General features: G+C 38.9%; 2 protein-coding genes across 5 annotated transcripts; one reads left to right on the plus strand and one right to left on the minus strand.

Annotated features, from left to right (window-relative positions):
* Nucleotides 1-1,062: 1,062 nt before the first annotated feature.
* srpx2 (sushi-repeat containing protein X-linked 2) lies at nucleotides 1,063-11,127 on the plus strand. Its single transcript, XM_034689845.1, has 10 exons — nucleotides 1,063-1,599; nucleotides 5,179-5,256; nucleotides 5,625-5,816; nucleotides 6,172-6,348; nucleotides 6,603-6,726; nucleotides 7,049-7,170; nucleotides 7,269-7,448; nucleotides 7,562-7,695; nucleotides 7,794-7,915; nucleotides 8,711-11,127. The coding sequence occupies exons 1-10, from the start codon at nucleotides 1,554-1,556 to the stop codon at nucleotides 8,892-8,894; spliced, it is 1,359 nt and encodes a 452-aa protein (XP_034545736.1). The 5' UTR covers nucleotides 1,063-1,553; the 3' UTR covers nucleotides 8,895-11,127.
* sytl4 (synaptotagmin-like 4) lies at nucleotides 9,267-22,260 on the minus strand. 4 transcript variants are annotated; one of them, XM_034689842.1, is made up of 18 exons: nucleotides 22,100-22,260; nucleotides 21,938-21,997; nucleotides 20,341-20,532; nucleotides 18,099-18,314; nucleotides 16,476-16,585; nucleotides 16,165-16,273; nucleotides 15,896-16,063; nucleotides 15,096-15,210; nucleotides 14,917-15,007; nucleotides 14,723-14,817; nucleotides 14,425-14,517; nucleotides 13,768-13,946; nucleotides 13,327-13,429; nucleotides 12,723-12,884; nucleotides 11,769-11,874; nucleotides 11,573-11,675; nucleotides 11,275-11,483; nucleotides 9,267-10,172 (listed from the first exon to the last, which is right to left on the minus strand). In XM_034689842.1, exons 3-18 carry the CDS (start codon nucleotides 20,439-20,441, stop codon nucleotides 10,024-10,026), a joined length of 2,109 nt encoding a protein of 702 aa, XP_034545733.1. In that variant the 5' UTR covers nucleotides 20,442-20,532; nucleotides 21,938-21,997; nucleotides 22,100-22,260; the 3' UTR covers nucleotides 9,267-10,023. The 4 variants fall into 4 exon arrangements, with proteins under 4 accessions (XP_034545733.1, XP_034545731.1, XP_034545732.1 ...); XM_034689840.1 differs by lacking the exon at nucleotides 21,938-21,997; XM_034689841.1 differs by having other exon boundaries at nucleotides 21,938-22,260.
* Between the last annotated feature and the right edge of the window lie 80 nt (nucleotides 22,261-22,340).

The following is a 22,340-nucleotide window of genomic DNA, read 5'->3' on the forward strand; positions in this document are numbered from 1 at the left end:
GATCAAGATTAAACAAAAACAAAAAAATAAAATAAAGTAAAATAAAATCAAAATAAGAAGGGAGAGGAGAAACCAAACCACAAACAAACAAACAAACAAACAAACAAACAAACAAAAAATAAATAAAAAAAGCACAAATAGTACCATACGATTAAAATGACTAAAAGCTCCATAAGGACATGATATGACAGTCTTTGATAAAGTGGCTATGGACATAAAATACATGGAGCAAGACAATCAGAAAGCAGCAATAAGGAAATGTTAAGGAAGACTCAAGTAGACAAAACATTTCATTATTTATTTATTTATTAATTAGATCTTAATATCTTATGATTTTAACAGATTACCTCTCAGCATTCTGATTTTTTTTATTCTGTTTTACTTTGCTGTATTTACTTGTAGTGTAGCATCTTAGTTTATTTTACTGGTTTAATCTTTTAGTGTTTTATTATCTTAGCAATTTATTTTATTTTCATGAGTTTGATTTCCTGTGTTGAGTTTTAACATCTTATTTTACCTCCAGTGTTTCCTCATAAAGATATCATGACAGCATTCCTCAGTTCGTTCAGCAACATCTTTTTTTTATTTTTCATTTATTTATTTTATTCTTTTTTAATTTTCATTATTATTATTGCATATATCACTTTCTTAACCTTACATATGGATTGTGGGGTGGGTTTGAAGAGGTAAAGGTTGGGATTGAGATTGGGATGAGGTCTCCTTTTTTCTTCTTTTTTTGTATTCTTATTTCAATTTTCTTACATTCAATTTTTATTACTTTTGTGTACAGCACTTCGTGTTACAATATCATTATGACACATGACCATAAAATATCTTGAATAGCATGTTATTTGACAATATTTTATCTTTTATATTAGGTCAATACTTTGGCTTTCAAAAAGTAAAGTTTAGAGTTTTTCCCTTTATTGAGTCTCGAGTTTTTTGCTTTAAGGTGAGGAGGGTATTTTCTCCACAAATCTGAAAATGTTAAACTTTACAAAACGTGTGCCTTTATTTTGAAGCCACGTGCTTAACTTCCGGTCTGATGCTGTCTAACTTTATGATTAGATTAGTTGTTCGTTGATGTGACGGACTTAACTTGTATGGGCCGAATCACACTAACCACAATCATTAAAGTTAAATGTGGAAATGTTATTTACAAGGTCTGGAAAAAAAACTCTCCAGGTAAACTACTAAAGTTGTAAGAGAGGTTGGTTTCTGTTTAGTGTCCCACTCATCATGTTTAGTGCAGCTGTGGGAGGAAACAAACACTTATCATGAAGAGTGAAAGAGCGCCACCCAGTGGATTTTCACTTTGATGATGACCTAAAAGGAACATCAGTTCCACAAGCTGAGGAGACTCTGGTGAGATCAGGGGCTTCTCGTCTCCAACAGGGATTTATAAGCGACGTCTTTCAGCCTTGATATCGTGATCTGACTCTCTCTGGACTTTTTGCTTCTTATTGCTGCTCTTGCTCTACGACTGTTGGATCTAAACTACCTGCGCAACAAACTTTTTTTTTTCCCCGGACAGTCATCTTTGTGTTTCTGTCATGCCCCTCAGCTGCTTTGTTGCTGTGTTCACTTTGTATTTTACAGGTGAGTCTGAACAGCAAAGTTTGGATTATGATTTTCAGTATTTCTTTAGTTATATGCAGAGGAAAGTAAATACATTTACTCAAGTCAAGTATTGTACTTAGGCACAATTTCACATGGGATAATTTCTATTTCTGCTGTTCTATAAGCTACAGAAAAACTAAAGGTAAAAATTGTGCATGTCACCCCTTCATTTATTCTGATAAGGTTACTTAAAGTAATCAAAACAAAACACTATCAAGGAAAATAAAAATAATTTTCTGTCAAATCATGTACTGAACAGAGTTATTAGGATAAGTCCAACGCTTACTAGATTTAATATTAACGTGGTACATTAATTAATCAATAATTATAGGCTTATTCAATAGGACAACACATACACTATTATTAAATGGACCATTGTGCATAGTGAATACCTCTACTTTTGGTCCTCAGTATATTTTAATGCTTGAATTGTACTTTTTCAATTGCATGACTCTAACTTGTTAACAGAGAACTTGGAAAGTATACTTCATAATTTGATTCTTTGTTGTTCTTTACCAAAATGAAAAAAGAAAGCTGTTATTCATAGAGACAAATCAAGTCCTTCAAATATCCACATCCTTCCTCTGTGGTTTGTAAATACCTTCATCTTAGAAGTAACAACACTTGTATGAGATACAGATGTGCTGAATATTTGAGGCTAACTGGATGAATGCAAATGGAGTCCGCTCTTCCCTCTGGGGATGAAAAGTTTGGATTGCAGCTACTTCCCAACATTTCCCAACATGCTACTGGCCACAATCCAGTTAGAAGCTGTCGCTCCCTTTCAGGTGCTCCTCTCCTGCTTTAATCCCAGATAGGTTACAATTACTGTTGGGTAATGACTGAGGACCCCCCCCTTCCTCAGGGCCAAGCATGCTGCTTAAACCACTCAGAAGCACATAACCTGAGATGTTAATAGAGCAGAGTGACTGAAAGGCTGCTGGTCATTACCTCTGTCATTAGAGAAACATGAAGCCTTATTATCAAACACACTTGACCCCAGTGTGACTCACCCCAACTACAGCTGTCTACTGTGCAGTGACTGGTGTGTGATGCACAGTGTGTCTCAGTGTCTTGGTATTCTGAAACCTATACTTAAGGATGTTGAGTTGAAGATGCTTTTATGTCCTTCAGTAAGTAGGCCAAGGATTGAAAAAAATTCCTACTCACATATCAAGTAAAACTGTTCAGTACTTAAGTTGTTTCTGCTACTAAGAGACTTAATCTCTTGAACAGGTACAAGTTGGCGACTACTTCATCAGTGACCCCTGAGGAAGGAGTAGGAATGTCCATTGGGACTCATTTACATTTGTGGCAACACTTTACATTTGTAACTGCCCGGAGTGGACCTAGTGTCTGTTCTTTTGGTCCTAGTGTAGGGGTTTACCACCTTAATTTGCCACTTACTAAATCCGAGGAGTTGTAACCATAGATTGTTACATTTGACATAACCCACATTTTATTGACCATATTTACAGGGGCGTGTCCAGAACTTTTTGCCCAGGGTGGCCCAACTGAGGCTCTCACATAGGCAGGGGTGGCCAGTGCATTTAGAATAGAATAGCCTTTATTTGTCATTTTCAGGTGTACAATGAAATTAGAAGCGCTGCTCCTCAAGGTGCATGTTATAAATACAAATAAAATAAACAAGGTAGAAAATATGTATAAAAGACAATAAAAATATAGAATAATATAAAACAAATGTCACATATATACAGTCAGGTCGGGAGAGGAGGTATTTTGTTTTAGGATATTGCACATTATATGAACAGTGTTCACAGTTTCGGTATTGCACTTGAATAACATTTGCCCTTTCTGTCTTCACAACCTACTTTCATTTTGTTGTTATATTCCTTTTGACTTAAAAAAAAAACATGATTAAGTGGCATGAATCTTCTAAGCTTAATTCTTTAAGGACTTACAAAATATGTTTTTTCAAAGTCACATTTGAGGGCACTAATAAAGAAATCTACTGTCAGCCTTTTAACTCATCCCAAATTATAGATTTTAATAGAAACCCCACCTCTTACAAGGCAAACAGCCAATCACAGTTTAGGATTTTGGGGTGGCCAATTGGATTTCAAGGGGTGCCAGTGCCACCCTTGGCCACCCCTCTGGACACGCCACTGCATATTTGGACAAGAGGACAGAGCTTGAAAAGAAGAAGGTGATAGCAAACGTTATGTTTTTAGCTAATGCTAGTGCTATCCTGTTCAGCAAGTTAAATTGTTAACCACTGTCGAGCATGGCTAGCTTAAAACAAAAAGTCATTACTGAAAATAATGCAGCCAACTCTTTCCAAAGTCTTTCAAAACACTCGAACACCATCAAGACATTTTGGGGTTTCTTGAGGTTGTCTCAAAACCCTTAGTCATGCTGAGCTCCATTGACAGCTAACCGAATTCATTCGAATGGGATTTATATAAAAACTGAAATAAAGAGGACTTAACACTTCAGAAGGTTTTAGTGGACAAAAATGGAGGAAAATGACTGTGAAGTAATCAATAATAAAAATAGTTTTTCACAGCAGCTCTAAAGCAAAGAGGCAGAAACCTTATCTAAACCGTGGAATATAAGTGAAAAGTAGCATAAAATGGTCGGGTGGGACTACCTTGCTTTGGTGCAGTGCTTTAGTCAATGTAGGCTACCTTTCAGCAGTGCAGCATGTAATTAAAAATACAGATTTTTAATTGCTGTGCATGATGGTGCATGTCACCTGAGGTAATGTCTCTACCTGAGCCCTGCAGTGCAGACCAGCAGACTGATGATTTCCTCTCTGACTAATACTCTGTAAGGGGGACGGGGGAAATATTAGTCTGGGGAAGTGTTACTGAGTGGAACATCAGGCTCATTATGAGAGAAACGCTGACGACAGGCATAATCCACACACCATCGGAACAATCTGAGGCTGCATACAGAGGAGGGGGGTTTAATGTGTTTCATTGCTATCATTAGAAACTGTGTTTAAAGGAAATTTATGGGGTTAAGAGAAACTGTGCTAGAAAACAGGGACTTGCTTAAGATGGGGCTGGAAGGTTGACAGAAAGTTTGGAAAGTTTGGCAGTTAGCTCTAAACATGAAGCCACGAAGGAGATTTCAAAAGAGATACTGTGCCTGAATCACAACTTGTGAGAGAGAAAGACTTATTGTGATTACAAAGGGAAAAAAACAAAATGGAGGCCATAACTCAGCACTCATGTGAGATGAGTAAGAGGGAAAATGTCCAAGTTATGCTGTTTGACCTAATTTGTGGTGATGTGAACAAGCCAGGAAACTCTTTAATATAAAGTCTCACTGTCTTTTTCTGTTCTTATATCTACGCTCACCTCCGTCCAACAGAGAAACAGCATAATCTTTGTTCCATTTGAAAGATCTGCCTCTCTCCCTGAAGCCTTCCAGGAGTTTCCATTAACATCACTGATTGTAAATCCAGGTGTTTTTAGACTGGAATGTTACTGAGCTTGTTTAAAGGAACCCTGAGAGGAAGTGAAGGAAAAGAGAGGAGCCAGCCTTCCTCTACATGACCTTTATTCATCTAACTTCTTGTTTTGTTTTCAGCTGGCTCTGGTACCACAGTATATGACGGCTACAATGAATTTGAAGAAGAATACCACACTCCTCAACTAGACTACAAAGGTGAGTATAGAAAGGGATGTTGGACATTATAACATACTGCCGTATACTGCGAGATCATCCAACTGTAGTAACTCTGGTATACAAGTCAGAGAATCTTTGCAGTGGACAACACTGATTTTATAATGTTGTTCAGCCTTGACACTCACATTTACAGTCATCTACACAAACAGTTTCAACATGCTGTCCCGCATAAATGACTGTGTATGATACCAAAATAAAAAAAAAACTCCACACACATTATCTCTGAAGTCTGACATTATCACCACCATGCCACTACCTATGGTGTCTGAAGTGCAGATAGCACTTCAGTTCTTAGATTCCCACAATGACAATTCATATATTTGTGTCCTTTCATTCTTTAAACGCAGACCCCAACTGGTGTCACTCTCAAAGTTTGACAAATGGAGAGGTGACCTGTCACTCACCTAGAGGTGGGGCCTACAGGAGCACGTTGGGGACCCGCTGTGAGATGAGCTGTGATCGAGGATATAAGCTGCTGGGGAGGAGCTCAATCCAGTGCCTTGCCAATCGACGCTGGTCTGGGACTGCTTTCTGCCGCAGTGAGATGGGGCTGAGAATTTGATTTCATATATGATTATATATATATATATATATATATATATATATATAAAACAGCTAAATGTTCTCTGGCGCTCAAAGTTTTGATTCCAAATTGAGGAGAGGTCAGAGTTAATTTTACAATAAAAGAATGTCAGCTTATTTAAACTCAACCTGTGAGGAACTTTCAATGTTTGTTGTTTTTGTGTCCCCCTGTGGACAAGGCAGTAAATTAATTTCAATATGTTTGATAACCAGCGAAAGACCCCCAACATGAGTTATAGGAAGTGATTTGATTCTATTGTTCTAACCCTAACACTTAACATGCCGACCCTCTGTGTGATGATGTCCTTTCAGAGATGCGTTGCCGTGTCCTGGATCTCATCCCACATGGCAGATACACCTGCACTTATGGCTTTATGGTTGACTCCAGGTGTGACTTCACCTGTGATGCCGGCTATCGCATTGAGGGAGAACACTCACGCACATGTCAGCACGGGGGGTCATGGAGCGGAATGCAGCCAGTTTGTGAAGGTACATACCAAGGTCTTACCTTGCAAAAATATCCATTAAAAAGTCCTGGGCTTGATGTTTTAAACAAAAGGTTTAACTTTACTACCGTCACATGGACCAAAATGGTGGCCATAGGTGTTTTTATCTAGTTTTCATTTTTCCTTCCAGGCTCATGGTGACACAGAATCAAGCTTATTTCCTGCTCCTAATATGCTTTGGACTGAACTAAGAACTGCTTTCTGTGTTGATCTGTTCCTAAATCTACTTTATTTCAGACACTGATCCTCCAAAGATCAAATGTCCTCCATCCAGACTAAAGGTTGCAGAGCCTGGAAAACTCACTGCCACAGTGTCTTGGGAACGACCTGCTGCAAGAGATACTGCGGACAAACACCTCGAGTATGTCACTCATTTTTAGCATCCCCTTACTGCTCATTTTACAATTAAATGAAATACTAGGACAGTGAGGACTTTGACATGAGAGGACTTCTTGATTTTATGAAGTTTATTTGTATTTTTAAGATTAATTTCAATCCTTACTAATAGCTTAAAGTTTTTATGTTGTTGTTTTTGCCCGTGCTATATTGACATCTAACTTTTAAAACCTGATCATTCTTGAAGTTGTTTTGTTGCTTCCATGAAGCGCTTTGTAAATTGTATCAATGTTATATCTACAAATAAAGCTGTGAGCCTTTAATGTTGTAACTTCTTGTCATTGCAGTATAATATTAGTAGGCCAGGGGCCAGGTACCGAGTTTAAAGAGGGAGCAAACATCATCAGATACAAAGTGTATGATCAAGCCAGAAACAGAGCTGCCTGCAAGTTTATTGTACGTGTTGAAGGTAGGTGTCAATTTGTCTTCACAGAATGAGTGTAAATAATACCACTTCACTTGAACAGAGCATTATAACTTACAGGTTTCTTATCGCACTCCCTTTAGTGAGAAGATGTTCAGTTCTCCCTCCACCTTTGCACGGCTACCTCACCTGCTCCTCTGATAGAAATAACTATGGTGCAACGTGTGAATATCATTGTGACGGAGGATATGAGCTGAGGGGCATATCTAGTCGCGTCTGTCAGTTCGACCGCAACTGGGATGGAGGGCCTGCTGAGTGTCTTCGTGAGTCTGCATACAAGTGGCATACACGCTATTTAATTTCATGCACATACATGATTTATTGCATTTTTCATAAGCTGCTGATACAGGGTGAAATTGTAACTCTGTGTTTACAGCAATGGTGATAAAATCAGATGTAAAGACAGCCCCGGCTCTCCTGGATCAGTTCTATGAAAAGAGGAGGCTGCTGATCATGTCGGCACCAAACATAACGGACCCAGACTACCAGCTGCAGAACATCATGATACAAGTGAGGATTTAGATGCTGACTAAACATCTCAAATAGGCAGCTTTATGGAAGCTTAAATGAACAGAAAGCTCAAAATCAGTTTTCTTTGTTTGAGCTAGAAAGCAGACTGTGGCTTGGACCTGCGACATGTAACCGTGATTGAGCTCCTGGGCTCCCCGCCTCGTGAGACGGGCCGCATTAAAGAAAATCTACTTGGCTCTGGAGTCATCGAGGGTTTGAGGTAATGGTGATGAGTGTGGGGGGGCTAATTTACTTGAAAATTTCCATCCTGAAATAGCTTTTTAGCTCCCATTCTCATTAACAGCACATCTGTCTCACTCAGCATTTCATTGTCAGGAGCCTTTTAGTAAGAGCAAAGCCTGTTTGAGTCTGACTGTAAAGGGAAAAATCCACTTGAAAGATTAACACTGTTCAGAATAGCAACATACCAGTAGTTAAATACTTATTCTAGGATTGCACTAACACAATGTTGACAGGACAGAAAAACTCAGACTGTAAACATCTTTTTTTCTTAGTAGAATTAATAAATAAATAGGTTCTTTGAACTCCCTCTATGTTTTGCAGCAGACAGAGACACAAAGGAGCCACTAATCCCAGAAGAGCAGAGATATAGATTTTTCCACCGACTGTGCAATTTGATTAGGAGACACTGCTGACTTTTTCCAGACTGGGAAATGTCTTTCCAAACCTTCAGACTTACCACTAAGAAACAAATCCCACCAGTGAGTTAAAGCAGCAGGATACCAAAGCACATTCTTTGAGTGGTGTGTAGTAGTTTCAAAGAAACCAGCCTGAGATAGGTAAAGAATTGTTTGAGCTGTAAATCATATAAAGCTACAACAAAGCTATCACTGGGACAATACAAAGCCTGAAAAATGAGCATAAAAGCCTCTCTTTAATCTCTGTACATTGTAAACTGTAGCGTATGATGATCACTGATCTGCTGCTTTGATGGTTTTCAAACAGGAGGCGATTTTTTATTGAATCTATTCTAACTTCTGATTTGTGTTTGTAGACAAATATTCAGGATCTCCAGATCCTACTTCAGCATGGTGCTGCTGGACGAGCTCGGACTGGACAGAGAACGCTTTATCACCCCGATGGCGTCGGATGAGTTGTTCTCTTACATCGACAGCTTTGTGCTGGATGAAGAGGAGAGAGAGAGGCTGGAGCTCCACAGAGACTTCTGTGACAACTAAAGTAAATGACTGGTTCCCACAGTGAAAAGCTCATCAGCTTTACCAACACAAGATGAGGAATGACAAACAACCAAAACCAGAGGTCCAGAGGGACGCGAGAGAGACGAGGGAAGAGGGCAAAATGTGATCACTATACTACACTGAAGTACCAGCACTGTTCTATGCATCAGATTATCAGGTTAAATATAGGGTAGAGCGCAGAGACAGCTCCATAAGATAAAGCAGACATGGTTAAAGTTCTAAACACTGATAGGAAACAAAGTTAGATACATTTGGGTTCATGATGAAAGTACATTTCAGTGAGAGGAATGGGAGCATGTTTGAATATCTCACATCCAATGTGGACGAAAACAAACAAGCACTTTGAACAAAGGCTTTTGAGTGGACACTTGAGCACACAGACTCCCAGAGGGTACTGTGAGAGTTGAGCATGTCTTTGGCTTAATCCATTTTTATTGAGTGAACAGAATAAAGGCAACATTTTGTTAAACATGACTCTGCTCGCACTCAGAGGAGTTAAAAATCGACATTTATATCTACAATCATTTTTTAAGACACTTGTATAAATATATAATTTTTAAAAGACAGTGTTTATGGAAAATACAATATAGTATATATTAAACTGTGCACCATTTGTATCATGCAAGACCAACATTTATGTATGTCTGTTTACAGCGTGTTGTTTTGAGTATAGTTCTGCACATAAAATAAGAAAGGAGCAACATACAGTGGCAGTGTGTCTGTGGGAAGTGCTGTGCATGACTTTACATTTTTAAAAGTATACCTTATCCTGGATTTTAAAAACATAAAATAACTACATTAATGCTGTTCAAATAAAATGAGAGATTAGTCTGCATCTTTGGCACATTTTCTCAGGCCTGCAGTTCGGGGGAGAGGCTTAAGTAAACCCCATACCGTGAAGCAGGTGTGGGCAGATGTTGGAGTGCCAATAAACTGCATGTCTACTAACAGCCAATCAGCTGTTTGTTGTATCCCATTAGACAAATTCTGGGCTGTTAAACCTTCAATATAAAATGAATCTAAATGATCCCACATTGGTCTCAAACACCACAGCTTCCTCCCATGTTAGTCACTGGATGTTCTCCCATGGATCAGGCTCCTGCAGTCCTCATTCGCTCTTTGATTTCTCCATAGAGGAGCGCAGTGGAAGAGTGCCCTCTGCCCATGAATCTGGGTACTGCATCATCTTCTCCCACAGACTGACCTCCTCACCAACTGAGTCCATTTCCACTTCCTCTTTTCCTATTTTGACAGTGCCTGCAGGAGTGAACATTACACAGTGAATGCAGTGTTAGAGCAGAGTCTGTTACCTCTTTGTAATTATTTTTGCATATTTAGTGTTAACACTGTGGGAATAAATTGGGAGTCTTGTTAAGTACATCAGCTGTTACCTAAAATTGAGCAGTTTTCACTTAGAGGCAATTATATTTCACAGTAAGACTAAATCAAACATTTAATGGTAATAATCTCTGTCTATCACTGTGAGTGAGTGTTTATTTTCAATACAGTGTTACACAAAAATTATAGGGTTGGCCCCAGGATCCAAACACTGAACCGCAACTAATGTGAATTAATTACCACTACAAAAAGGTGCAATGGTAACCACCAGATAAAGCAGTGAAATTCATGCCCAACAAAAGGAGAGACCGACAAACAAAGATTCCTATCAAAACAAACATCTAAAACAAAAGGACAATACATGTCAGTGAAAATGTTCTCTCTTTCTGTTCCTCATGACTGACTTCACATCAACATAAATGAAGTGCCCAGCACTTGGTACTTTGGTCTTTATTGTGGTGATGTTAATTGTTGATGTTAATTGTTGATGATGATAATGGAAGGTCTTAAGTTGTTTGGTTGCTTCATTGTAGATGTTCCTTAAAAAAAATCCTTACTTAATTTTGTGCATTGCCTTTACACTGCTTGGCAGTACCTGCACCCAAATTGACTTGAAGCACTTTGTTACTCTTACTGATCTTGTTTCCTCTTGTCTAGATCTTTGCTTGTGTTGTTCTTGTTCTCGTATGTACGTCGCTTTGGATAAAAGTCTGCTAAATGACATTGTAACATTGTAAGTGATGACCACCAATTCTGCAGCCCACTTATGCATGTAACAGCGCTAATGTTCTTTGGCACATATGGGTCAGATCAGGGATGAAAACAGTTCACACTCAAACATGACATTGGCCACAATAAAAAAGAATAAAGTCAACAGTGTGATCCATTCTCAGCAATAAATCTGAATTAAGCCCAAATAATATGGAGTAGCAGCAGTCTTAAAAATGTACATGGTATGATAAAAACAGAGAAATATCTGATGACTGATCTACACAGGTTTTGATCGGTTTCTACCTCTTACCATTTCCAGAGCTGAGACGAACTCCTCCCAAGAATTCGTTGCTCGACAGGGACTCTTTGTCCCACACAGTCAACTCCAGACACATCCCCTTCAGCTGCTCCAGAGTCAGATCCTTGTATATAATTGTGTGGTCATAGTGGGGGTTCAGGCTCTTCTTCACAACTGGAGTCTTCCTCTTTGTGGTCTTTGCTTTGGTTGGGAACAAGTACCTGCAGTTCCACAAATACAGTGTTAGTCATGGAAAGAAAAAAAGATGAACAGTGGCTGTGGTTGTTGCTCTTAAGACATAATCACATACCCTTTTACAAAGCTATCTGATGTGCCACCTGATTTCATCGCCATCAAATTCTTTGCCTCTTTAATAAGGATGTGCAGTTCTCCTTCAGCTGCATCCTTTTTTCCTGAGAAGCACAAGAAAGACGCACTGAGAAAATTAAGACAAAGACTATCAAACACAGACAGGTCTGAATGCAGCCCTCTTATTATGGTCTTACCTTTTGTCTTCTCAGCTGCAGATTCATTAGGTGGGATGTATTTCAGACAGATCACCAGCTCTCCTTTGCGCTGAACAACAGAAGAAGCCGGCACAGCATACGTTGCCTGAAAGACGAGTATTGAGGACACACAAAACTTAAATCAACACAGCAAATGTGTTACCCTTCAAGCATGCCTGTCAGTGGTTTAATACTTAACCACTGAGTTACAGGATATGGTAATGCACTACTTACTGCAGCAATTCACCAACACAGTGAGAGAAATAGCTAACTGCTACCAAATTAACATGCAAGTAAACAACACAGGTTCCAATATTTTCCTGAAAGACATCTTTGCAAAGTTTTACGAGGAAAGAAAATGCAGTCAACAGGTTTTTTGAAACAAGAGGGTAAACATAAGTGTGGGAAACAATTTTATAGAGTTTTTCCTAAAGGTGTTTACGTTGTGTTGTCTAGACTGTATAATGCAAATAATGGTCAAACAGACAAAAACAAACAAATCCATTTTCTAAAAAATGCTACCACAGCTCAAAACCGTATTTGACCTGTAGCAGTACTATGGAGCAGTTTGTCTGAGCTGCTTGCTGCTTTGTTGGTCTTATGCAAAAAACTCATTAAAGCTCCAGTGAGGAGTTTTTAACGGAGCATGAAAATGACTGAAATGAATACAAATTCCTCTCTTTGACCCACAAGAGCAAACAAGATCTTAATTTTTTTTGTCTGTTATTTTGAATGTCTGAAAGTAATGTTTGGGGTTCAAGCACACTAGAGAAAAAGCCTTTTTTTTTTACATTTTCCACAGAAAAATATTTACAGATAGTTGTGTAAATTATTTAAGTGTTTAAAAAGCTGTTTAAAGCAGGATGAACTTTTGTGCCAGAAAACACAACTTGGTCATGAACAGGACAAGACTAGTAAAAAAAAATAATAAAAGGTCTGGTGTCTCAGATAAACCTTTGGCAGGAGAGCCATGCGGTCCTCATACGGGGAGCTGAGGTCTCTGCTGTCCAGGGGGATCTCCACCTCACCCAGGAAGGTGTTGCGGCTGAGGCGGCCGTGATGCCAGACTGATATGAGCAGGGAGCGGGTGAACAGCTGAGAGCGACTGATAGAGTACTGATGGAGGAAGGTGAGGGAGAGGAAATGGATGGATCAAAAGCCTGTCTAATTGCTGATACAGTGGTGGAGAAGTTTATTTAATATTCATGCTCTGGTGATGAGGGAAGTTTAAATAACACATGGGAAGTGAATTAAAGCAGAAGACAAGATCAGATTGCATTGTAGGTTGCATCTGAAAGATAAGCTACTTCTTAAATCTAAACTTCAAGAGCAGGACTCACTGACGCATGAATTCATCAGGCTAATTTACTTTGTGACAATTTTTTGTTATTTTACTGTGTTCAAGCTTACTCTACATGCAAGCCCAGGACCAAAATCAATATTTGACAACAACTATTCTCGTCTGCAGTGTCAATATCAATCTTGAGGTCTCTGTGGGTGTGGTCATTGTCAAAGTTGATAGGAAAGGGGTGATAGCTGTAGGGGAGGGGTCTTTTACCTTCAGTGTTTCATTGTAAACTGGGTTCACAGTGTTCCTCTTGGTGCTCGTCTTCCTTTTGCTCTGGCGAGATTTGTCAGGGAGCAGATAACATTTGACATAACTGAAACACAGGAACAGAACAAAAAATGGTAATGTTTCTCTTACAGTCTTGTGCAGTATTTCCAGAGTAACTACCCCCCCTGTAGGCATTCAATTTCCTGAGAAACTCAAGTAATCAGCTCTAGGATGTGATTATTGCGACTTTGTAAACACAGTAACCTCTTATCAACACTGATCAAAGCTGTGTCAACACTGTGGGGTGTGTTTGCAGTGAAAAAAAATGTGTCAGAGCCACATTCTACCTTACTGTTCAGTGTAAATGTTGAATATATATAAGTATATGTTTGCCTTAGTGAAGCTTTATATGGTGCCATAAAAGTGAGCGTGTTTCATATTTACGGGTGGGAAAGCTGCCGTGGGGTATCGCCGTAGGCCAGCCCGTGGCATCCCGTGATGAGGACCAGGAGGCTCTGGTTGTCTTCATCAAAGCTCAAAGAGAAGACTATTTCTCCGCTCACCTCCGCGCTGTCAAAGTCTCCTGCTTCACTGTAAATACTCAACAGGCTGCCCAGTGTGCTCTGGAAAAAAAACAACTTACACCTCTTTATGTAATCCCTGTGTTTGTTCAAAGTTTGAACAATACCAAATATTGACACATGGATAATGTTAAGAGAAACATGCTCTGGTGGCTTACTGCTGTGGATCACAGAGAGATTAAAAAAAAAAAGTTAAACATGAAAACAAAGCAATTTAACAAAACAAACATGCAGGAGGTTTAGCAGCAAGTCAGTCAGGGACAAACGAATTAACAGAGAACTGGATGTTTCTGTAAATATCTAAATCCAGAGTGACAACATGAAAGTAAGCCGGCCTTATCTTTGCTTGTCTTTGAAGCTTTTGTAGCTATAGAAACGCTATAGCAAGTAGGAAGCCCTGATGTTATAGATGACTGTTGAGATAATCTAACATCATTTCCCTTCTGTGAGTTGTAATGAGCTGCTCTTCAAGTAGTATTTAGAGATCTAAAGCGAGCTGTGAAGTATTCCAATACTGTACCTGTGAGTCTCGCAGGCTAGAGGAGCTTGTACCCAACGTTTTTTTATGGAAGTTAACCAAAGTGTCAATATCTTCATCCTCCTCGCCGTCTTCCTGTGGCATCAAAGCAAACCTTTGATTACTGATCATGCACACAACACTGGGTCTAGCACGTCAGCAGCATTAAGGACTTTGATGTGAAGAAAAATAAAAAAATAAAAAATAGTTTGAAATGTTTAATGGAAGAATGGATGAATGTTGCAAACTATTCTGAAAAATAAACTATTTTCAATACTTCTCCTTAATACACACTACTTGCCTGTATTTCGAGGCCTGGAACAGAACGGCTCCTGTTGCCCATTGATGCTTCTGATACATCAAGTCCATCACGCAGGTCCAGAGTTGACACAGACTCTGTTATTAACATGCAGATCTTCAATTAAGCAGCACATTACACAATGTCAGATAAACAACAGCACAGAACATGGTGAAAAAGAAAAGGAAAATACGAACCAGCAGGCCTTTGGGCTCTTTTGATGCTCTTCTTGAAGAGTCGATCAACCTCCACCTCTGGGTTTGGACTGACTGGTTTGACTTCTGGGGCCTACAGTGATGGAGCGAGGATTCATAGTCAGAGAGGAAGGAGTGAAATGCTTTGACACAGAATCATGAGTCACTTGAATACATCTTACAGTGTTTGCTTCTTTTTTGGCACCGTCATCACTGACTGTGTTTGCTTTTACTGGGATAGTCAGGCTGGAAACACTGGATCCATCTGGGCTGGAGTGACGTGAGCGGATTCCCCTCCTGTGTGATGACACTGTCGTTATACATACAATTCCTACAGCCTCAACCCATTAATTTTCCATCAATAAAGTATATATCATCTTGTTAGCAGAGACATGACTGAAATGGTTATATATCTAACATATACATGCCCACAGATGCATGCATGCATTCATAGGCTAGAAAATTGTTGTAAAAATTAGCTTAATGTATGGATGTTTTAAAAGCAGATGAATTGCTTCAATGTCCAAAAAGAAAGCAGTGCTACAACCAAACACATGTCAAAGCATGGGTTAATGATTTAACAAGAGTGCTGTCTTGTTCATGATTTAGAATTATTGCTTCCCATCTACATGTAGTGATGATACTACACTGATTTATTGTTATTCTCCATTTTAACAGTCACAAAAAGTCACCTTCACACTTACCCATATTCCCTCTCAGATTAAGTTTTAATTAAAACTTAATATACAGCACTTTAAATGGCATATTTTGGACTTTTAAGGTATGTCCCACTGCAATCTTTGTTAAATGTGTTACGGGGAAAACATGAAGTTTGTAATGTAAGGCCAATTACTCCACAAACAATGATATGACTGGTCTAATGCTCTGTGGGAAGTAACAAAACACGACACTTCCTGCATAAAATGTTGCTTTGAAGTTTTCCTCTTGTGTTGTACCTCAGAATAACAGAGGGTGAGACTACCTTGGTGGCTCAGGGGTCACACGACGAGACTCAGTCTCGGTTTTACTGCTGATGATACTGGCGTTTTCTGCCGACTCTGTGTCACTGCGTGTTAGCTTCAACTCAATGTCCTCCTTTGATTCAAATGATTCCCTTGAAGCGATTGATCCTGAAGTATCGCTTTGATGACTGTCAAGAAAAGATTACAGAAAAGTTGATTCATTCTTAATCAATGTGTCGGTATACATTTTAACAAACTGACAAAACTGATGTGAAGACTGACAACACACCTGTTTTCCGCCAGATTTTTCTGTCTGACTCGAGGCACAGGAGTGGGATGATCTGGTTTTATTTCAGTATTTTTCAACAGCACTTCTCCCATTGTCTCACGTTTTTTCACTAGAACACAAAAGAGGAGGTTAGAATATTCTTTGAAACCAGACAGACAAAATGTTCTCATGTTACTGCAGCTTTTATCATCGCTCTAGTTCTGCTGTTGAGTGACATTCCTTTGACTGTGGTCATTTCTTTCTGCCCAGACAGAGAGATGTTTACATTCCTGGTTGAAGAGTCGATACCCACTTCCTCTTCCTGAACTTACGCTGAGGGTCCTTTTTCAGGGAGACTTTCACTAAGTCATGTCCAGGCATTGTGGAGAAACGGTTCACTCTTTGGTCGTAGAACCAGTCACCTGTCATTTTCTTTAAATCCCTAGAATCCAAAATGAATATGTTTTAATGCTCAATTGAAAGTTAGTGAATAGATAGGTGGCAGATTTGATAAAGGTAAATGATATCCATGCTTTGAGCTGTGTGGTGTTAGCACTTTGATATTCCGTAACATAAACATAAGGAAATGAGCAGTTCTTGGTTTTCAAAGATGAATCTATTACAATCAGCATCACAGGCTATGTTTGATAATAGTTACATGATTATATTATTATTATATTTATTATAAAGAGGTTATGTTGGAAATTTTGGGGCTGGAGGAACAAGTTTTTATCTCTGACAACCGTTGGAGGATTAAGCCTCTTGTTACTTTATGTCCTCTGCTGGAACTGGGAATGACTGTAGTTCTTAGACTGTGCTAAGAGGGACTTATTTAACTCTTACTTCAAAGCTCTACATAAACAAAAGATGTATCCACACAAGTGTAATGCGTGTTGATTTGTCAAACACATTAGCCAATACAGCATTTGCAATCTGAAACCTGCAACACATTAAAAGCACACAGCTTGCACCACAGTCTCCTATAGCTTGTTGATGGCATTTGTCCATTACAACACCAGCTTACCTCACCTCAGGGTTTCTATTTGCCATTTGAATACTCATTGGCAAACATCCTGTTAAGGAGTTCTTTCAAGGCAGTCCTCAGACTTCATGGTGTGCAGACGGCACTTTCTTGATGAGTAAAGACAACCTCGGACCTCCTTGTTTGCCCATATCCATATTACAAATGTAGGTCACACCATGTTTTTTATTCTTCTTTAACATTTGACATGTTTGTTGAAAACTAACAGTTGTTACCATGTTCATATTTTGTGGACATCACAGATAAATGCATCTAAATTATTCACATTTAATATATTATCTATTAAAGATTTAGTTCCTCATAGACCATCCTGGTTCATTATAGTGTATTAATAATATACTGCTTCATAGCTTCCCACATATGTAGGGTTCTTTGTTTGAGTAACAGAGCTTTTTAAACCTGTAGTTAAATCTACTAAGGAAACAGCAAATTAAATCTGAGTAAATTTGTGACTTGCATTCTATCACTAGTAGTGCTGCTCAAATGATCGTAAACTCATTCTCAATTACACATTGCAGTGAGTAAGAAAAAAACCCATTCTGTTTACACAGAAAAGGTCAGCAGGCCAAAATTTGACTCATCAAATAGAGACAGACAGAGAGAATCCCAGCTAGCTGTCAGCTAATTTCATGGGTCAGTGTAAGTTTGATGAAGACTCTGGGGTTATCTTACGTGATGGCCGAAGTAGATGAGATGAGCTATTTGACACTAATCAATGTTACTACACATTGCAGATTATCCTACCATGATGCAGGCCTTATCACTAGGCTGAAATAACTCGGGGCTTTGATGATATTTTTTTTAATCCAAAATATATAAACCCTTAAAAAAACAAACTGTTTCCATGAAGACATTTCCCAAAATACAAATATTATGACAAGTTTAAAGAGTGTAAACAAAAGTAGTCCCTTACGACTCTTTGGCACACACACTGCACAGCCAGGATCCTTCAGGGAGATCTGTTCGGCAGCTGCGGCACACTTGGTGATTGCACATCTTGCACTGGCTGGAGGAAATGGACAGTCGACTCAGAGGTTCCAGGCATCTGCCACAACTGTGCTGACTGTATCTTCCACTGCCACGTTTGGCCCCTTTCCTCTTGATATCTAGCAGCTCCGTCTTCAACTTCCTGAGACAAAACACAAATACTGAATAAAGAAACAACTGGGAAGTTATCCTTAAAGAACCCCTCAGTGGTACTTTCTCTGCAGTTTTTTTTTTTATGTTTTAACCTACTGTAGTTTCTTTTCTGTACCTTGTTACTGGTTGATTTCTCTTGTATCACTGTATCACACACAACAACACTCAAGATATTTGAGAAAAACTAATTTTTGACATTTTCTAGAACAAGCAATCAATGAAATCAGAGAAAACACATCAGTAACATTTAGTACAACTTTGCCTCATCACTACACCTTACATCAAGCAAATATTTTCATAAAGAAAAAACATTTTGTCCAACGAGAACAGTAAATAGTGTTAATACTACAGAGTATAATGTCACTGATGGATTATTATTTCACTCCAAGCCGTAAATCAACATAGTTTGCTTTGCAACCTTAACAATCTATATGTCAAGACAACATTAGACATACTGTTCATATGAACTCCACCACATTGCCTAAGGTGTTCATTTGTCAGCAATGACCAGAAACTACGACTGGGTAATGATTTGAATTTCAGCTGCTTGTGCCAATAAATCAACTTGGTATCAGTACCAACACTAAAGCTGTACTTGAATGTTTATTTGATGATTGTTTATCTTTATTTGGCTCATTACATCAAACTTCTCAGTGCAGTGCCTAATGTCATCTTTTCACTAATAAATACCTGACAAGTTAGAATATAAATTCTCACAAATCTCATCATTACCATCAAAGAATGAGACAAATAGGAATGAGGACCTTGTGGTTGTGTGCCTCTGCCAAAAAGAGAAGTTGTAATGTTCATCTATCAGTATAAAGCTGACTGGGATGGGGGATGTGAGATTTATTAGGATAAAGAAAATCTGAAAGAAAATAATTCCTTCAAAAACAAAACATCAGCATGAGATGGCCTTTGTTAAGGAGTAAAGGTTGCTGAAAAACATTCACAGCTGAGACATAATACCAGAGAACATCTCTCTCTCTCTCTCTCCCACTGTTTCCCTGTTACTCTGCAGAGCATGTGATTGTCAGTAGACCTTTCACTCCACGGCAGAACTAACAGGGGCACAGGGAGGGGAGATTGTCCACTAATCCATGATGGATGTTATTGTACTCTTTATCGGATAAAAAGCAAAACAAAGCACATGCATTAATTTCCCATCTAGATGTTCTTGAGACATTATGTTAACAAGAAAGGGACGTTAAAAGACCCTTTAAAAAGTGTTTTTCCAGGATATAATGATGCCAAAGTAAAGCTGACCTTTGACCTTTTGTTAAAAAATGTCCCGACTTCATCATTTCCTTCCTGGACATTTTGTGTAAAACAAGTGTCATAATAAGCCTTAAAATCCATCAGTTATTGATAAAAAGATGGATCAAAACAACCTTTGACTGCCAAAATATCATGATTTCAGTCCATATGAGTGTTTGAGAAAATGTACCTGACTGAATTTTTTTCTCACAATTTTGACTATAGATCCTTTAGTTATGGCTCCTTATCTCATGTATTTTAACCTTATAATGCTGACTATTCTTTCAGAATAGCTCTTACCTCATTAGTTTAACTTCAGGTGGGAAATGTTTTTTAACCAACTGTACGTTTTTGGCTTATCTTTTATCCACAATGCCACATAATGATGGTGGAACGTTTTTTAATACCTGAATCTTTCCACACATTTTGGATGAAAAAAATACATTTTAGTCATCAGCCTCAACAGTACCTAGAGTCAATATCACATAAGGCATACTGTATTGAGATTTAAATACCTACATGAACACAAAATAGCTTTATAAATGTTTTTAAAGGATAGACAGTATAAAGTAAATAATAAAAAGTAAAACAATAAAAAACATAATCAATATTAGAATAAGTTAAAATATATTTTAAAAAACAGATTGGTTTAAATAGTTAACTGAATTGCATGAATAACCATTGCTCCTTTGTTTTGGTACCTTTATTAATGATTTTGTGTAAATCTAAGTCGTGAAGGTTTAGTACAAAGCACTCACCGCACACGCTGATCCTCAGCTTGCCTAAGATCCTCATCTCGCCGCAGCACCTCTAGGATCATCTCCTGCTCAGCTTCAGACAGAAAGCCAACGTTGATCATGTCTGCTGGCTGGGGCTTTCTGCTTTTATCGAAGATCCTTCACTGCAGATTCACCGGCTTAGCTCTGTCGTCAATGCTTCGAGAAACTCTCCTGAAAACAAATCAGAAATGAAGATACTTTTCTTCATTTAATGAAAAAAAGCTTGAATCCAAACTCATTAAATACAGACTGACTTACTACTTAAAAAGCTAAGAGAAGTTAGAAGCACTTCACCCCAGAGGAGTCTGTTTTTCTATGATCTCCCATAAGCAACTAAAGCAGAGCTCTGAAGTAAAAAGAGGAACTTAGTGACTCAATGCCATGAAGTGATGAAAATACAAACAGGCAGCAACAACTGTGTAATCCTCATAAAATAGATTATAGATGACTAAGTGAAGCTTCCTCCTGTTGTCTTCTTTGCAGTAAAGCCACGATGCAGCAACTTAATGATGGGTAGTTCAAGAGTGCAGGAGTCGAAGCCGCCTTCTTTTCAGTCCATCAGTCAAAAAGCTTTCCCATGGGAGTCTATGCAACCACAAAGCTCACAGGGATTGACCCTTAGAAATGTTTCAATGTTGGGAGAGGACAGGAATTAGACTGCATGTCGTTTGGCCAAGCTTGCATTTCCCAAAATGATAAATGACTCATAGGAACCAGGATGCTGGAGGATTTTAAATCCCACAGAAAGCCTCTGCCCAAGTCAAAGATTGTTTTGAATGGGACAGGCAAAAACAACATGCACTTGGCTATCAAGCAGGGTTCCCACCCTCTAAGGATACATAGAGCTGGGTGGAGTTCAGCAGCTTAACCATTTGTTTAAGCCCAACATCAAGCTTGTCATCTGTCAGGTTCCCACCTTAAACTTTTTGCTCCATTTGAATTACCCCAAAGGCCACGTAAAGGGAAGGGAAATGGGCCTCTTAAGTAGCTACTTGGTGGGAGAGCTGCAATTCTAAACTCCAACTATTTTTCCTCATTGTTTAAATGCCTTGGGGCAGCTATCATAGCAAGTGTTTGATAAGACCTGCAAGACAACTTCTGCATAAAACTATACCCTCAAGGAAATGGCGCATGCGTCTGCAACAGATGACAGAGATACCAGCGAGACCAAATCTCCCTGAGCACTGAACTGAAGATAACTACAGGAGTTTCTACAAAAACGTGTTCACCTGCTAAAAAGGATATCTCAAGCTTCTGTAGATTGCGACAGCATTGCACGGATTCATGTAAACTTAATAATTCACATGTTGCGAGATAGTTATTAAACACTTACAGGTCATAAATCTGAAAAGAGGAGTCGATATGCAGGTGAACAAAATTGAGACTGGCAGTTTTAAGGTTCAACATTGACGCAAATTATCGTTACGTCCACTGCAAATTAAATCAATGTAATTCACGTTGTGTTAATGTCAGTCTGCGTTCATCTAACTGGAAAGATAAACCTTTACCGCGTAGATAAGTTTCTAATACGGTAACAACAACACAAACACAGCTCATTACAGTAAATTAAATGCACCTGTTGTTTAGAGTCGGCTTTCCCCCCGCTACACGGCTGCTGGCGTCTCCATTGAGAGTCCTGGTAGAAAAACCCGACGCCAACGCGTAAAAGCAAAAAGCCAGCTACATGCGCATTTTCTGATAATAAAATTTCCGTGTAGACACAAACTGGTTTACTCACTTCTCTTATCGGTTCCAACCATGTCCCTCTATCCTCCCACTTCTTCCTCTAGTGTAGGCTACGTCTCCAAATCTGTGGACTTTATGTGTACTCAACAGGAGTCCCGAGCACCGGAAGATAAGGAAAGTTTGCAGCAGACAGGCAGGAGCGCCTCTCCACTTTTTCCATGACAGGTGCATTTCCCCCAACTTTACCGCAGAAAGGGCTGGATGTGGAAAACTTCACCCATTTAAAAAGTTTA

Source organism: Notolabrus celidotus, chromosome 8 (assembly GCF_009762535.1).
Source record: "Notolabrus celidotus isolate fNotCel1 chromosome 8, fNotCel1.pri, whole genome shotgun sequence".
In the NCBI taxonomy this organism is placed as follows: domain Eukaryota; kingdom Metazoa; phylum Chordata; class Actinopteri; order Labriformes; family Labridae; genus Notolabrus; species Notolabrus celidotus.